General features: G+C 33.0%; 2 protein-coding genes across 5 annotated transcripts; both read left to right on the top strand.

Annotated features, from left to right (window-relative positions):
- Positions 1-4,653: 4,653 nt before the first annotated feature.
- On the top strand, positions 4,654-8,416 carry LOC140825197 (cyclic nucleotide-gated ion channel 18-like). Its single transcript, XM_073186824.1, has 6 exons — positions 4,654-5,150; positions 5,611-5,823; positions 5,973-6,274; positions 6,637-6,748; positions 6,847-7,083; positions 7,345-8,416. The coding sequence occupies exons 1-6, from the start codon at positions 4,722-4,724 to the stop codon at positions 8,074-8,076; spliced, it is 2,025 nt and encodes a 674-aa protein (XP_073042925.1). The 5' UTR covers positions 4,654-4,721; the 3' UTR covers positions 8,077-8,416.
- Positions 8,417-9,222: 806 nt separating this feature from the next.
- On the top strand, positions 9,223-17,921 carry LOC140825198 (uncharacterized). 4 transcript variants are annotated; one of them, XM_073186826.1, is made up of 9 exons: positions 9,225-9,398; positions 9,493-9,638; positions 10,251-10,338; positions 11,577-12,042; positions 13,055-13,129; positions 14,872-14,969; positions 16,150-16,263; positions 16,822-16,911; positions 17,473-17,921. In XM_073186826.1, the coding sequence occupies exons 1-9, from the start codon at positions 9,333-9,335 to the stop codon at positions 17,587-17,589; spliced, it is 1,260 nt and encodes a 419-aa protein (XP_073042927.1). In that variant the 5' UTR covers positions 9,225-9,332; the 3' UTR covers positions 17,590-17,921. The 4 variants fall into 4 exon arrangements, with proteins under 4 accessions (XP_073042929.1, XP_073042927.1, XP_073042928.1 ...); XM_073186827.1 differs by having other exon boundaries at positions 9,226-9,398; positions 9,526-9,638; positions 16,138-16,263; XM_073186825.1 differs by having other exon boundaries at positions 9,227-9,398; positions 16,138-16,263.
- The last annotated feature ends 672 nt before the right edge of the window (positions 17,922-18,593 follow it).

The raw sequence follows: 18,593 nt of genomic DNA on the forward strand, positions 1-18,593 counted from the left end.
TTTATATATTTAGTATCAATATTATAAATATATAGCTATAAGGTTAACAAATTTTTAACAACTATTTCTCAATCACTGTGAGAAAAATACTTGAAATCTCTTCAAATGGTTATATCTTTAAATTGTGTCCTCATTTAATTTGACGCAATTCAAGAAAGTCATCTTCATCGTCATTTTTTGGAAGCTTTGAAATAATGATTGCGTGCATCATATCATGAGGATGATATAGTTTCAATCTCATTTGTTGCGTTTAGAACGTAATATTATATTATTCATTGAAACAAAATAAATTTTCTTCTATCGAGCTTATATTTTGTTTTATAATATTTTATATCTCGTGGAACGATATACAAACTTAATTATTGTATTTTAAAAATCTTGAGAAGAGATACGAATAATGTAATTAAGATATGCATATGAGATATCATTCAAATATATGTCAAAGTATTTGTCTTATTCAATATCTCATCTAATAATATAACCATTTAGATTTCATGGACGAGGAGTTTTCTATGCTACCATCATATATGTTATGAATTAGTGGTTAGACACTTTGACTAAAAAAAAAGACAAAAACAATCTCGTAGTCACATCGAAATATATCGAGATAATATTGGAGGAAATAAAGTGAAACTGGCTTAATGTCTCAATAAAATGCACAAAATTGATCTATTATATTGTGTCAACAAAGTTTTAGAATTGTTCTCATACCATTATAAATAGAATGAGAATTATGCACAATTTGTTTTTTATGTATTTTTTCTGAATTAAGAATTTTTTCTTTTTGAAAAACTATTTTATTGAGAAATATTGACATTTTATATGACATTCATATGTCGGACAACCATGAAGTAACAACATAATCATTATATAACACTTAATGTACACATACAATTCTTCAATTTCTTCTTCATTGTGCTTCGTTTAAATTTAAATCTGAATCATTCTTGATCTTAATATTTTGCTTTAAATATGATTTAATATATATATGTATATGTTTCATGTTACTTAGTTGAACCTAATTTCAAATATCTATAAAAAAAAATGTGCTTGAATTATATCATACAGAAATTAGGACATAGTATGTAGGACCGAGCGCTTGCCGCTTTACCAAAATCTATAGTTAGTAGTAATGGTGCAACTCAAATCTTTTAAACTGCACAGCAGCTCAAGCACCACGGTTCGGCCGCTCTACCAAGCAGGAACAATTATTGCACCCAACAATCTCCCTCTCAATAATTGCACTATTCGCGATCAATGGGAATCAAACCCGTGACCTTGGCTCTGATACCAATTGTAGGGCCGAGCGCTTGCCGCTTTACCAAAAGTATAGCTAGTAGTAATGGTACAACTCAAATCTTTTAAACCGCACAGTAGCTCAAGCACCACGGTTCGACCGCTCTACCAAGCAGGGACAATTATTGCACCCAACATAGTAATACACAACATTATTTTTTTTATTTAACATGTCTATTTTTTTTCATTCACTATGTTTGTCTTAACTTTTTTGTTCAAAATTTGACGCATTTCGTAGACTATATGTATGAAAAACCAAAAAATTATATAATTCACAGAAACCATTTATTATTCTCTTCGTAGAACAGAAGACCTAAAATACGTGGCTTTGATTGGTATACTCTCATACTTATTTTTATAAACAACAAGACACATCATATAATATCAGAAAAATCAATTATCGCCAACAATAATAACCAAAACGAATAAAAAAATCATAACACAAACAACCTCGATAAGGAAAAAATGGTAACTCAAAGTTTAAAAATAATTTATTTAGTACAATAACAAAGAAATTGAAGTATATACGAGCAATAAAAAGCATAAATCACTCTCAAATTAAATATTAACTCATATTATTCATAATTTGTATAAATTTTCCAATATTTTTTTCAAATAAAGAGAAGACGACTTATTAATGTCATCGTTTTATAGATATTCATTTCACTTCTTTAAAAAAACACAAATGAAAAATGGTGCCTTGAAATTATAAGAAAACCATTTAGAAAAGGAGCCGTAAAAATATAATACAAAGTCACACAATTTTTCTTAAACCATAGAAAAATATTATACTATTGACAAAATATATCTAGCAACAACAAAGCATGTGTTAACTTGTGATATAATTAAAACTTGGAATCATGCATAATCATTGAATTAGAACAAAAGCGCATGCCAAAAATCTACTGGATATTATATATTTTAATAATTTATCCATATTTGTCGTTCATCAGAGGACTCTTAGACCTACCAAATTTTGTAGTTCACCTATTATTTTCATAATAAATAATATTACAAAAATAATGTAAGCAAGAACATAAAAACTCAAATTAAAATGTCTTCTATCAATCTAAGTAAAAAAAAAATTGATTAGAGAATATAATAATGTCGTAAAAAAATTAAATATTTATTTATGGACAGAAGTTTGGAAATACAATTGTCTCAATAAATAAAAAATATTATCTCTTGATATTCTGAGACATAACGTAAAAACGAAGAAATATTTAATTAAATTATTATTATTAAATGAAGGTAAGGATATTTATGTAAATTCACAATTCACATTCATATATTTAGATTAGTATATATATAGATATAAATATAGATTAAACATCGACATATAAATTTATAATTTCTTATTTTCTGTTTTGTTAAACACAAATTTTTTTTTGTATTATTTGTAAAAAAACTAAGATTATGAAAAATATAATTAATACATAAATTGTAAAAATAAGTTCGAAACCTCTGTTAGCATAATTTTTTGTATTATATATTTTAATAAAAGAATATATAACACTATTACTATTATTTGTAAGGTATTTTCACAGAATCAATTAATTTTATAAATAATATTATTACATATTGTTTCGAATCATTAGTTGTTGAATAAATACTTTGATATTATTTGTAGTCATGCCATAAAATGAGTGAAAGAGTAATAAATAATAATCAGTCAATGGATTAATAATTAACTAATTACATAAAAGGAAGAAAAAATATCATTAGAGAACAATTTTAATGAGGATAATAGAAGAAATTCACAATTCAATCCGTATATTTATATAGATATAGATATAGATTATAACATTATGATAGTGATTTTTTGTGAATTAGGATAGATTAACAATTTATTTAAATTTTTAACATTATGATAGTGATTTTTTGTGAATTTGATGTCAATGTAAATATTAAAGTAAATAATTTTAAAATTAACAATAAAAATATATTAATGATTATTGTTAAATGAGTAGATGAAAAAATAAATAACCATGTATTTATTTATAATAGTGATTTTCTTGAAAAAGTGAGTGAAAGAGTAATAAATAATAATTAGTCAATGGATTAATAATAATAATTAACTAATTACATAAAAGGAAGATAAAGTATCATTAGAATACAATTTTAATGGGGACAATAGAGGAAATTCACAATTCAATCTATATATTTATATAGATATAGAATAGATAATAATATTGTCATATTTTTATTCATTAACCATCATACCCTTCATAATTCTTAGAGATAATTCTAATTTTAAGTTAGAAAAAATAAATTAATTAAAAATTCATGGTTGATTATTTCATCATCTCTCTTTTTTTTTTAAAAAAATAAAAGATATCATAAACTAGGAAGAAAAGTCTCGAGCTACAATGGAATTAAGTCACACAGGGCAATGATCATCTATCCATTCTGAATTAGAAGACAACGAAAGAGCTTTTCTTGCCAATAAATGCGCCGCCCCCATTAGCCGTCCTCATGTGCTGGAGCGATATAAATGGAACCTGTTCGAGCAGAGATCAGATTTCTAGAGCCCATATGCCATCTGATCCCGTCTTCTTCAGGATTGTGCACAGCTCGCACGACTTCCATTGAGTTAGAATAAATACCAATATTGGATAACTTTTGTTAAAATCCATATCCAAGATATAATCGTCAATTTCCATCTTTTAGTCCAATCTTGGTGTCGAATGCACCAAGCTAACGCACGCCGAACTACTCCTTGATCATCCTACACCAACCCCAACACTAGATCGATTTATGATCGTATGCAAACTCATATAAACATCCAATCTTAAATTAAATTTGTCATGATATTTCATTATCTTACGAACATATGAACGTACATAAAAATATTTTGAAAAGGAGAATCATCTTCAATAAGTCTGTTAGATCAGTCTACGGAAAAAAGGACAAACTCAAAATGAGACATTTTCATTAAAATAATATTATTTTTATTGGTGTGGGCTTGCCTAATGTATGTCAAATAATACATCTTACTAAAAATTTCAAGTATACGATCTTAAAGAAATGTTTGCAATTTTTTTAAAAACAATTTTTTAATAATCGCTTAAAAAAATCAATTTTATGTGTTTTTAATCACATATTTCCGTTAGTTTTTTGTTTAATTTAATAAAAATCTCAAAGCTAACATATGGTACATGTACATGAACAGCCTATATCTTGCACTTATATTTCATGCGATAATTTTTTATTTACATAATAAATCCAATTTTTTTGGTATAAATAAATAATTGTTTGGAATATATTTATTTAAAAGAAAATAAAATAAAATTCAAAATTTCACTTTATTAATTAGTGGCGAGCTTCCAACGTACTTAACGGCCATACCATACACTCTCTTCAAAATTCTTCAATGGCTTTCCACATTCTACTCCCTCCCGCACAAACCTGCCTCCACCGCCGCCATGAACAACCTCAATCTCCGCATTGTGCCTCTGACCAACCCCACCTCCCTTATCGGCCATCGCCACCAAGCACCGTGGCGCCGGATTCTAGATCCTAGCGGCGAGATCGTCAATCAATGGAACCACATCTTCCTTTTGACCTCTCTCATTGCGCTTTTCATCGATCCCCTCTTCTTCTACCTGCTTGGATTCACTAACAATTGTCTATCCACGGATTATGCTCTGGGTGGATTCGTTGTCTTCACGCGCTGCATGGTGGATCTATTCTCTGCTCTGCACATTGTGATGAAATTCCGCACAGCTTATATCGCACCAAATTCGAGGGTGTTTGGGAGGGGGGATTTGGTTAGGGATCCATACAAGATTGCTGTTCGTTATTTGACAGGAGATTTCGCTATTGATCTTGCAGCTGCTCTTCCACTCCCTCAAGTAAATTTTTTTTCCCAATGTTTTAACTGACTTTTTAATATCATACAACTAATACATGCATTTATTGCTACGTGATAAGATGTCATTTGGATCAAATATTTTTACGTTTTTGAAGGTGTTTTTACTTTTTTGCAACATGCCTTTCGCATAGCAAGGGTGTAAAACTTGGCATAATATTATATCGAAATGGCCGAGTGGATGATTTTTTGGACAAAACCAGAGTCTTGATCTATGGAGGACAAAGGGTATTACAGTGTGTGAAATAAAACTAAAATAGTGTGGCTACAATTGCAAAATCACCTTTTTATTTCAAAATCAAATACAACTCTTCTCATCATTTCGTTACCCGGCAGAAGATGGTCTACATCGCTTTTTAGGAGGCGGATCAATAATCTTTCAGAAGAGTTCTTGGCTTCTGTTTTCTAACATGACATTTGTTGTCTGCTCTTTCATTTGACAGCTTGTTGTTTGGGGTGTGATGCCATTAACCCGATCAAAAACCACTGCTCATGTTAATCATGCAGTCTCTTTAGTCATCATCGTTCAGTACCTCCCACGACTTATCGTAATTTTCCCGTTGAATTGGCGGATAATAAAAAACACTGGTGTTGTGGCAAAGACTACCTGGTCAGGAGCGGCTTACAACCTCGTTCTGTACTTGTTAGCAAGTCATGTAACTTCTTGAATAGTTTTGCTTATGTAAGAACTCAGTGGCGAGCCCAAGATCCTAAATGAAGGGCGACTGATGTTCATCCCTACTGGGTACGCCACGAGATTTTATGTTGTTGTAAATGTAACAAATATTCTATTGCTTGTTTGCAGGTAATAGGAGCTGTATGGTACTTGATGTCTGTTGAACGCACTTTTTCATGCTGGAAGCAGCAATGTCGTATGGAAAACATGGATCTCCCGTGTTCAATCAATTATCTTGATTGTACAGATGAAGGCCCAGAACGTGATCTTTGGTTGAACTACACCCAGGTCTTCAAGAAGTGTAATGCCAAGAGTAAAGCAGCAGATTTTGATTTTGGAATGTTTGCTGATTCTTTAAATGATCAAGTTGCTTCAGCAGATTTCTTCGACAAATACTTCTACTGTCTTTGGTGGGGTTTGAGAAGTCTAAGGTTTGTCTTTAAATAGTTTAATCCAATTGTTGGTTCTTGTTACATTACGTCACTATATTAACATCCAAGGTCATTTTATGTCAAAAAAAAAAAAACAAACAAACAAAAAAACCACCAGTTTTAACCTTTGTACTCAAATTGATCCCAACAAACATTAAAACACATTTTCATATTTATTGTTCCAGCATGTAGACTACAACACTAGCCGACGAGAATTATTAATGGTTTCTAAAACATATCCACCGATCTCGTTTTTAGTAATTTAAGTCTGGAAATCAAATTCATGTCTTTTTGTCTGATAATAGTTCTATAACTGAATGTGTGCTATTATAAGAGAAACCATTTGATTACTGCTTTTGCAGTTCATATGGACAAAATCTGGAATCAAGTACTTATGTGTCTGAAACAATGTTCAGCAGTCTAATATGTCTTCTGGGCTTAGTTCTCTTTTCACTGCTCATAGGAAACATGCAGGTACTAAGTTCCAGTAGTGCATTCCCTTTTGTGTGGCTTCATAGCATCATTTTGATACAATTGTCATTATTCTTTGATAAATATTTTTATGTATGAAGACCTATCTGCAATCTACAACAGCAAGACTCGAAGAGTGGAGAGTCAAAAGAAGAGATACTGAAGAATGGATGAGGCACAGGCAACTACCTCCTGAACTGCAAGCTAAAGTGCGTCGGTTCGTTCAGTATAATTGGTTGTCCACAAGAGGAGCAAATGAAGAAGTCATTCTACGATCATTACCATTAGACCTAAGACGAGAAATTCAGAAGCATCTTTGTCTTGCCCTTGTTCGTCGTGTGAGTCCATTGCTTCTCTTTTAGTTATACTCCTTTTTTATGTTTGATCATACACCATATCATTTGTGAAACCACTCGATCGGTTCTTGACAATACAATGTCATTGGATCAAATATGCTTGCATTAGTGGACCGTGAAAGAGATTTCTTATTGGTGGAGTAGTTGGGGTTGTGGTGATGGTCTCGGCTTTTGACAATAATTCCATTTTTTTGCTGCTAAAAAGCTGTGTTTCGATAAACCTTATAATTTCTTTCTTGTTAGGTCCCTTTCTTCTCACAAATGGATGAACAACTTTTAGATGCAATATGTGAACACCTAGTTTCATCTCTAAACACGAAAGACACCTACATTGTTCGTGAAGGCGATCCAGTTAAAGAGATGCTTTTCATAATTCGTGGGAAGCTTGAGAGCTCTACCACCAATGGCGGGCGTTCAGGGTTCTTCAATTCCATTACCTTGAAACCGGGGGATTTTTGTGGTGAAGAATTGCTAACCTGGGCTTTACTTCCTGCTTCAAATGCAAACTTTCCAGATTCTACTCGGACAGTCAAATCAATTACTGAAGTAGAAGCCTTCGCACTTCGTGCAGAAGACCTCAGATTCGTAGCAAATCAGTTTAAACGTCTCCACAGCAAGAAGTTACAACATGCATTTAGATTCTATTCTCACCAATGGAGAAGTTGGGGAGCTTGCATAATACAAGCGGCATGGAGAAGGTTTAGGAGAAGGAAACTTGCAGAGGAACTGTCGCAAAACGAAAGCTTGTACTACATACAAACGTCGGATGAAGAAGATGAACAGTTCGATGAAGACGACAAAAGTGTGTCTAACAATATAGACAGCAATGCACAACAACTTGGAGCGACCATATTTGCCTCGAAATTTGCTGCAAACACGAAGAAAGGGACCATTCAAAAAGTTCGCTTTGTCGAACCTGGGGAATCCAGTTTAAGAATGCCAAAGCTTTTTAAACCAGACGAGCCTGATTTCTAAGATGATCATGAAGATAATAGAGTTAGATTTTTTAAGTTCAATGAAGACGACAAAAGTGTGTGTCTAACAATACAGACAGCACCATACTTGCCTCGAAATTTGCTGCAAACACGAATAAAGGAACCATTCAAAAAGTTCGCTTTGTCGATCTGCGGAATCCAGTTTATGACATCTGTGGGTTGGCAAAACCACATTGAAATTGTGCAGTAATAGAGTTAGTTTTTTTAAGTTTCATCCCTTTTTCGAATTATTCATGCAAGAGTCCCTCGTGAAACATCCGACTCTTCCGTGTATTGTTGGAAGCAAACGAGGCTGCATTTTGTTTATTTTTGAAAGAATATGCTTCATAAAGACACTATTTTATTTTACTGGGATTTTTGGGAAAATAGACTAAGTAACATTTTTTTAAAAAAATTAACCTCTCCATGTGTTGAACAAATACACTAAATAAGGTTATTTTTTTTTTAAAATGTTGACTTAGGTTAAAATAGGGGAAGTTGGTGAAAAATCCCTCATCAAAACATTTCTTTGAGTTTACTTCCTACCCACAAAAATGTGGTACTATGTCATACAAAATGTGGTACACTTCGTGTGGAAATGTGGTACTAAAAAAGTACGCAGGGACTGAACACAAACAAAATCGACGACTGGGGACTGAAGACCAATTTCTCGTAAAATAACCTTTTTTACTTTGACCCTTAAAAACACTATATATGTAATTTTTTTTAAAATACAATATTAATAACAAAGATGCTTGTAGATTGTAATATTTACATATAAAATCCACTAAAAATTCAAGTTTTAGATGAAAAGCGATATCAACATAACACTTCCTTTTAATGTATATTGGATTTTTTTTATTATGAGGCAGTTCGAGAGTACAATTTTAATTTTCTAAAATCAGAACCAAAATGAAAATTTGCCAAAGTACTGCTAAATTCAAGTACAACTTCCCTTATAAGTCCAATTATAACATTAAACACTGCCAATGTGATGGGCCCATGACTCACAATTATAAGCCCGTTCCATATGACGAAGTGGCCCACACTCTGATCCAGCTAATAGCCCATGTCATTCACCTACAATGGCTACATATTAATCCGATATAATCCACCGGCTCAAATTAAACCTCCGCTCCCCCACCCGGTCCAACGGCTATAAGGCGTACTTCCCCTCCCACTACGAAAAAACTTCTCATTCTTTTTCTGTGCACACATTAAAAACCCTAATTTTTTCAGAATTCGAAGCAGAAAACAATGAGAGGGACAAAACGTTCTGCAATCTCCGACTCTACTCCTCTTTTCAGTTCCAACGACTCTTCTGTAATTGTTTCTGATGGATTTAGTGAATTGATTGTGTTTTGGCATTATCTTGTAGTTAGATTTCAATGAGTTGTATGTTTATGATCCGTTATAGATGCAAAACAAAAGATTAATAATGGGATCTCAGTTTGATGCACAGAAGGCTGAACCATCATCAATCCAGCAGCGGCAGCCGTTGGATATGATGAGGGCTGAATCTTCGAGGCAGCACGTGAGAGCTTTAAATTCCCAATTTGCAAGGTTCTTACATCCCGTTATTATGAATATATACTTATTTAAACTATTATTCCTCCATTGCATTAGTGCCTCATTTTATGTTCGTTGAAGTTATTTGGGTGAAATTGCTTTAGAACTGGGAACAAACTTTGCTGCACCTTCACAACCAATAACAAACCATCAGTGTTATATGATGGTTTAACTTTGCTGCGACTTAAGCTAATTTTATATTCTCGGAGTAGTCAGTGGAAGCTATGTTACTAGATTGTTGTTAGCATTATGATATGACCTATCTTAGAGTTTGTGATCTGTTCTGTTAGATCGAATGAAAAATGGCGTCTGGATTGCTAATAGTCAGCTGATCTGATTGTTACCTTGTATTAGTGGTCCAGTGGTTTTGCCCTTGTTTTGAATGTTAAAATAATTGGTAATGTCTCATAAACGTATATAAGTAGTTGCAAGTAAGTTTCAAAATGCAGTAGCTGAAGATGTTCACACTTTTCTGTTAATGAAACCCTTTAACTTGCTACTTAAGCCGACCTTGTAGATCTCTTTTACGGTTATGGGTGTAATAGTACTGCAATTCTACATTTGAATCTCTTGCATGCTAACATACGTAATTCTTTTATTGAGCAGTTGGATACAATCTCAATTACAAAGCCACCCGGATGAGCTTTGGGAAGATGACGTTCAGGATTATTTAAATCACACTAAGAGCATTGTGGTTATTCCTACTTCTTACTATGTCTAATTACTTTGATGTGACTCGTGCTGTCTGTGATTAGTAATAAGTTTGCCTGTTGTAATGTGAGGATTATAATTGGATTTCTTCTTACAGTGTATAGCAAATTTCTGTCTATTATCAGAGGATGTTTAATTATATAGTAAGATTGTAATTATTTAAATAATCTTATGATTCATTTAGTAATTTGAGCTGACCACTTTTGATTTTTTTTGAAGATTTCAACACTTTTATGAATGCGCTCATCTAGTTCTGAGAGCCAGGTGCTGAGAAAGTTGTTTCTCGTGTCTTGAAGCAGAGCATAAACCCTGAAATGTGGATTTATGTTTGAAATTAGAAACAAAATAGAAAATATAAAAAACTGGAAAAATATTACAGAAGGGATGTTGAAGTGGAGGTGCAGAAAGCATAAAGTAGCACTGATTTAAGAATGATTAATTATTGTAGCACTTGATTTGAGATAGTTTGAAAAATGTGTGAAATGACAAAGCCGTGAGATAAATGTTTTGTTTTTTCAGAAGAAAATGTATCAAACTATACAAGTACTTGCAGTTTTTTAAATAAAAGAAAAGCTACTAAAGGAGAAATTATAATAAGCCCAATTCAACAGACATTACTGCCTTCGAAGAGTGCGAAGTTCTCCCACAATTAGCAAGAAGTGTGAGAATAGTAATGGGAGAGTAAAAAATATTTAAGAAGTATAGGTGGAAGAGCTTTTTTCGTTTTAATTTTTTTTGAAGGGGTTTGATTAGAAGTTTCTTGTGGTTTCTATATATTGAGTTAGTGCATTTGGTTGAATGGGTTTGATTTGGATTTTCTCGTGGTTTCTGTTTATTGAATTAATGCATTTGGGTTTAAAAGGGGGCATCTAAACCTTCTACAGTGATAAGAAAAAACTTTCAATGTCACCTCACCCATATCTGTGGCATAATGCATATCCAAGTACCCGAGGGTGGCCTAGCGGGTGCCTATGCTCAAAGTAAAGTGGCCGAAATGGTTGAGCTCCCAAAAAGGAGTTGTTTCGATAGAACATTTGCGGCAGGAAGAGAAAGTAGAGTACAAATTTTTTACAAGGAATTTTGCTGTATACATACTGAGCCTCTCAGCCCTGTCTATAACACTTGTATAGTTCTATTCACAATGCAGACACTCCTGAGGATTTGAAATAGTTTCTCTCTAAATAAACCATTTGTGGTATTTACATGTCCATATATTTGCAGGAAAAATTTAGTGATGTTGTTTACTGGCTCAAGATGAATGCCTCAAAGGGGGAGAGTTCCCACCAGCCACTCGGTGATGCTCAAATGAAACCTTCTATGGGAGTTGCCATAAACAGTAACAAATTGTTTTTGGAAAAACCTGGGTTTTCCCCTACTGTTACTGTGGGCTTTGGACTGGATTCCGGCAAGCTGCAAAATGATATTCAAATGAAACCAGCATTGGAAGCTGATAAAAACATTACCAACTTGTTTTCGGCAAAACCTGGTTTTCCTCCAGTTGCAACTGCAAGATTTGGAGAGAGTTCATCCCAGCTGCATTCAAATGATACTCAAGTGAAACCACCCTTGAAAGCTGACAAAATAAATCACAGACCTGAGTTTCCTCCAGCTGGAAATGCAACGTTTGGAACTTCATGGTCCCCTGGATTTATTTTTAATAATAATAATGCAACATTCGCCTTTGGAGGTATTGTTCTATAGAACATTATCTGCAGACATGCAACTTTCTAGCGTAAATAATTATCTATTGCAGTGTTTACCTGTGAGGTTCCTATGCCTGTTCTATACTGCTAAGAAGTTAAATACATTTGTTATGCATTTTTCACAGGCTACTCTTTGAAGGAATGTGGAAGGCACATTAGCATTAGGATTTAGCAGATAACAGATTTGTGATATCTTATTATATGGGTGGGATATGATGTGTTCTTCGCGGAATGGAAGTTGTAGCTTGTTTAATGCGCAAATAATGATTTAAAAAATATGTGTCACTAAGCTATATTTAAAAATATCAGCCTGGGAAAGAAACCTTTTCTTGGTTCAGTGAGGTGCAATGGTAGTAAAGGGGGTGAACATTTTGTTGGTTCATGGTCGTGATTCATGAAATTTATAACCAAGAACAAGCGCATTTAAATCTGTCATTACTCTGACTGACATCATGGGAAACTAATGACTTGGATTTTTTGTTTTGTTCTGATTTAAATTAAATCCACTTTTAATGTAAGAACAAGTCAAGTTATAAGCCATTCTTTTTTTATATATATGAAGTTATAAGCGGTTTATAGAAAGTAATCTTGTCTTTTTAATATGATTCAGACTTTGAATATAAATACAGATTGAGATTACCACCTCTCCAGCCAAACTTGCGATCCTTGAAACATATCCAACAAATTTTTAATTGCTTATAAAAAGAAAGCGTAGTTTCATCTGTGTATTAGCCAGAAAATAGGGCCTTTCCAGACAGTAATCCAAGCCACACTCAAGCCTTTTTAGTACCCTTTGAAGCAACTTCTACATTTTTTTGTTATAGGGTATATTGGCTATCGATATATTTTGTCCATTCAATCAAAGGCTTTCTGATCTTGTTTCTTACCTTTGAATTGAACGACTTCAGTTTAGAAGTATTCTCCTCTGGACCATCATTTTACGGATATGGAATTGAAAATTAATGGATTGTCTGATTATATCTTCTTATCTTCTAGGAAATCCGGTTTCTGCTCCTGCAAATGTGAATTCGGTTCCGGCTAATCATGAAGGCTCCAATGAGGAAGATGTTAGTAAGAGTTCAAAGTTATAAATTTGAATGGCTGACTTCATGTTTATAAATTCTTATCTACCTAGATTATCGTGTCATATGATGTTATACACTTATCTGTACAAAAATTAAATATGTTTGGTTCGGGATTCATATGGCATTTTGTTTGATCATATCATTTCCGTGTTCCCTTCCAAAAACTTTATTCTGTTCCATGTCTAGGGAATGATGAATCTATCATCAGACTTTCTTTTCTATGATTTGTGTATGGACATTTATTTCCGGTTTCTGCTTTGCATGCATGTATTTGTGGTAGCATAAACTTTATCTTCTTTATGAACACTGTTAGAATAGAACTGAAAATCGGGTGTGGTTCTCATGGCAGATGGATATATTTAACTTTTGGTGGTTTATGGGTGAAAGCCTTAGGCTAATGAAGTCCTTTTACAAAGTTATTCTTTAACATCGATATCTATAACTGACTAATGTATATAGACTCTTGTAGTCTCAAAATGAATATTTCATGTGCTACGCAACCAAATGATTTGATTTTGACTAGCGTGTATAATAAAATTTTCAAATCTCAATACTTGGTTTGTTTATCATATGATTAAATACCTGCAAGATTAATTAATTCAGTTATTCATTTTGCCAGTTGTGTATAAAAGAAATAGTCAAGTTAGCTGATTGACTGCAACAATGTGACAATAGGAAAGGAAGTATAATTTTTCACCATACAATTTTTCCTAAACTTGCAAAAAAATCACCTATATCTGAGATGAAATAAAGTGTTACTTGATCTTCATTTTTCACCATGATCCGAAGATAAGAAGATTTTTCGTATGCGCGTTCAAATCAGTGGATTATGGCCTCCCTCAAACGTATATTTTACGTTCACTGTAGTTCAGTGGTATCTTCTTTATGTATTGGATGTTGATCTTTATTAGTTTTTTAGACACAAGTGCCTGAACTTTGTATATGCAAAAGTTGTCCCATCTAGGCTGAATAAATGAACATAAAAATTATTGTAATATTCCTTACTTTACTTAGATAATGAATAAATGAACATTTTTAAATCATATGTGCTTAGCAATTAAAGAATTTCATAGACCTGTCAAATTCACTACAAATGTTAAAAACTTTCATAGAGTGAAGTCTTGAAACACATCTAGCTGAATATTGCTATCCCAGCGAAGTCGTCGCATATTTTCTCAATATCATCTACAGAACACCACGGACTAAGGGTATAAATGGACTGGGTTTTGAGCCAATATGGGTCCATGCTGGTTTAATATCAAGTCAGATTGTCATAAAAGACAACCTAACCAACCAGTCCAGATTGGGTTAGTCCTATTTATCTTTTATATATTTTAAATTTAAAAAAAAACTGCAAGAAAATAATCAAACATATGATGTAAATTAGGATATTTTAGTGGATAATTTTTTAAAAAATTAACTTGTTATCAATTAATAATTCTGGATCAATTAAGCAGATAAAAATAACCCACTTGAATATTAAGTGGGTTTGATTAGGGCAAAATTGAATTGGATTTTTCACCAGTGTGGTCCGGAGTTTTGGGTTTCTGAGTTTTGATGACAGACTTATATTACAGCCCAGAATATTATGGTTATTGGTACTACACGACATTGTTGTTCTTTTTTCACATGGATACAACTGCGATCTCATTGAAGTGTGTAATTAGGACTTTGACTAATATTGTCTTAGTTCTGTACTTCTTTGCTTGTCTATGTCTTCCATTGAAGATGATGCTGAACAACAGCCTAGCAGCCCATCCCTAAAAAGGAGTGATGAAAAGGGAATTCATGTCGTACATGAAGTCAAATGCAAACTTTATGTGAAGGTAATAATGTGCCAGCAGTTATAATCCTAATTATCTGCTTGTTCCTTTGAAATGCACTTAACTTATTTGTTCTTTTGATAATGGCCTACACTTTTTTTAAAATGGTCATTATTATGCTTGAAACCTTGAAATGCTTTTAAGATTTATTCTTTTGGTGAGAACTGACTTCTTAGTTAATTAATCTGTTTCTAAGCGAGATAATCGGGAAACTTCCTGCTAGTTGTATGCAAATTAATCATTGGATATTCGGGGTGATATCATATCTCCCTCGTGATATTTTTATTAAAATAATGAATTTCTTGATGTAGCAATTTCGAAATTCATTCTAAGCTATTGCTCAAATAAGATCATTAAATCCAAGGACAACTAAAGATTTTGGCCAAATGGAAATTAATTTGTGATTAGATTAATATCATATAAAAATCTTAAGATAATTTCAAAATGAATATCAGATTTAAAGTTAAATTTTGCTCCATCCATCTATTCATGGGATCAAGAAAGCTAATGAATTCAAAAGAATTCCAAATCGAAATTGCTGCAAATTTATATCAATCACTGGGCTTTGATTGAATTGATTGTGGTCTTTTTTTGAAGTATCTGGAGTCTGAACTGTTCTTTTAATATAACTGAATTTTGTGTAAAACCATCGAGCTTACATGTATCAAGTAGGTAAAATCCAAGCAACAGCACACAGATGCTCACTGTAAAAACTGTGACTTCGTGCATCGGTGCATATTTTATGTATCTATACCTCGTGCTTTTATACAACCATATTTAATTACATTATGATTCAAGGTGCTCACCGTGCTATAATTGGTGTATTGACTTTTGTTCCATCATTTGAGTAAAAAATTAAATACTTGTGTTTTGCTAATTGCAGATTATGCAACATTACTTTTTTTATTGAGCATGTGTATCACTTTTTACATGCATTTGCCATATTTCTCTATAAAGGAAAAGCTTTAAGTTGTTTTTCTGTCTTTTACTTTTTTCTTGGAAACTCTCATGCTTTTTGATAGATTGCGACTTGCTGGATGATGAGTTTATCTTTCCAACTGCATGAATTTTACTCCAATGAATTTGGGGGACATACCAGATTATTGATGTTACTGTACACTTAATTATTGAATGTCATTTGAGCTTCTTGCCTTGGTTACCTTGTGTTCAGTCAATTGATCAGGAAGACAAAGATTCATGGAGAGATAAAGGCATGGGTCAACTAAGCATCAAATGCAAAGAAGGTGTTACCAAGGGAACCAAGGAATCAAAGCCGACCATTGTCATACGAAATGATGTATGTTCATTTCATAATTCCACAGTTCAAGAATAATTGATGTATTTATATATACATATTATCCCACGAGTTCAAGGATGTTTTCCTAATCCAATGATTAGCAATACTACCTAAGTGACCTTGTCATACGAAATGATTGTATGTTATTTCTTAGATACTTTGTATCCACAGTTCAAGAATCCAATATTGAATACTTACCTAATGTTTTATTCTTATATATACCTCGATTTCTTTCCTTTCATTCCTTGTATATTCCTTTGCTTTATTTGGGTGCCCTTTATGGGGATGTTCATCCCTTATTTCGTGTCATGTTCTCACATCGATGCACTCTAGACACTTCATTAAGCAAGGAATGGTGTCAAAATTGTTTGGAAGGAAAAAGTAATGAAATATATTTTCTCTAAATTTTTCTTTTGATGTAACCTGCAAATTGTAGGAAGCCAGGTATGAAAAAGAATGCATTTATTGCAATTGACGTGAATCAAATTAGTGGTATTATTTATTATTTTTTTGCTCAACCTGTGACATTGGTTTCTGTGGTTCCTTCAATTGTTGCAGGTGGGGAAAGTGTTGCTGAATGCTTTGCTATATCCAGGCATCAAAACAAACACTCAAAAGAATTCAGTAGTAGCTATATTTCATACATCAGTAATGCATCTTTACTTTGTAAAATTATTTATTTCTGCCGATCTATCGTATTTGTTCTCTTTATACCTAATATTTGTAGCTTTTCAGTTCCTTTGAAACTAAACTAGTAGAATCTTGCTTGCTAGAACTATACAAGTAAACAAGATTTGCGTACAGCTCAGGGTTCTGAATCACCTCTACTTTGATTTCTTTTTGTTGTGCTTTACTATGAATTTCTACTAGGGCAGCACGGCTCTGAGTCTATCTATGATCTGTATGAATGAGGGCTGGGCTGAAATTAGGTTGAAAATATGCTATCATAACTTTGCTTATGATTCACCACATGCACCATTAGACTTTTTATTTTAAATCTCTGTAATGAAATCATTTCGAGAAACACGAATAAGTTTGTGTAATATAACTGTAGAAAGTTATGAGGAAAAAGCAATGAGGTTGTCTTTTGACAGGTAAACTCTCATCCTATAGGGTTTTGTGAATTTGAAGGGGTCAACAACAACGATGATGTTGCTGCATTAACTTTCTCGAGCACTTTCTGATTGTTGGTCTCTTTTCTGTTTAAAGGCTGATGGTGACAACAATGATAACATTGTTGCACGAACTTTCTTGATGAGAACTAAGACTGCAGAGGATCGGGATAAACTCGCAGCTGTTATTCAGGAATATGCACCTGCAGCCTGATGATGAACGTACATGGAACAAACATTCGTTTTAATCTTGTTCAAGAGTTCCAAGTCCCTGCAAGCTTTTCCAGGTTTTACTCAAGGGAATGATTTTTCCTGGTTTTTGAAAACGGGTCAATTTTTGAAGATTGAAAGAAGAACCATAAATTAAAATTTTGGGTAATTCCCGAGATGTGCACTATTGTATGTTAACTTGTATATTTTCTGGAGATCAAGAAAAACATCTCACAAGCTAGGCCAGGCTGTCATTGAGCAGCGTACCTTGTGTACTCGGTCATGTGAGAATCATACAATAGTTTCAGATTTATATTATTTTGGACTGTTGTCTGCGTTGGTTTTATTCCCCCATTGATCTCTATCAAAGTTTGTCGAGATAGTAAGGTCAATAATATATATTTGCCTGCAAATTTTGCTAGTTGAAATTTTAATTTGAGATTTTCGTGTTTGAATATGGGATTTTGACTACATTTTCACTCTATCGTATAAACTGTGAAAACTGTCACCTCAATTCTTCCAGTAAATTTAAACACACTTCAGTATAAAGAACAAAGGAATTAATCAAATTGTATACAATCGATACATTGTTCAGTTAAGATCAATTAGATGTTTCCAAGTAGGTAAGAGTAATTCAAAATTTGAAAAATAATCTCTCTCTTAATTTGGTTTGAACTTGACGCTGGAATTTATCGAGCAAGCATACAAATTTGGACTCAAGTTCCAAGTTTGTGCAGAAGTATTTTATATCTTGTGAGTGGTTTATAGATTGCCTACCTCAAATAAGTAGGTTGGATTTATATTGAAAAAAATCAATAAATTGAAACAAGAATAAACAGTATTCAAATTGAAATAGGTGTCCCAGAAATTTCCAAATCCTTGCTTCTATGATACATGTTTGCATGGCTGTACGTTACGTACTTCTATAATTTGCGATTGGAATACAATCTTATTATAATCGTAGTTGGGAAAAAATCAGCCCGTCAACTATCCTAGACTGTCGTCCAA

The sequence above is a fragment of the Primulina eburnea genome, chromosome 3 (genome assembly GCF_022965805.1).
Source record: "Primulina eburnea isolate SZY01 chromosome 3, ASM2296580v1, whole genome shotgun sequence".
Lineage (NCBI taxonomy): Eukaryota > Viridiplantae > Streptophyta > Magnoliopsida > Lamiales > Gesneriaceae > Primulina > Primulina eburnea.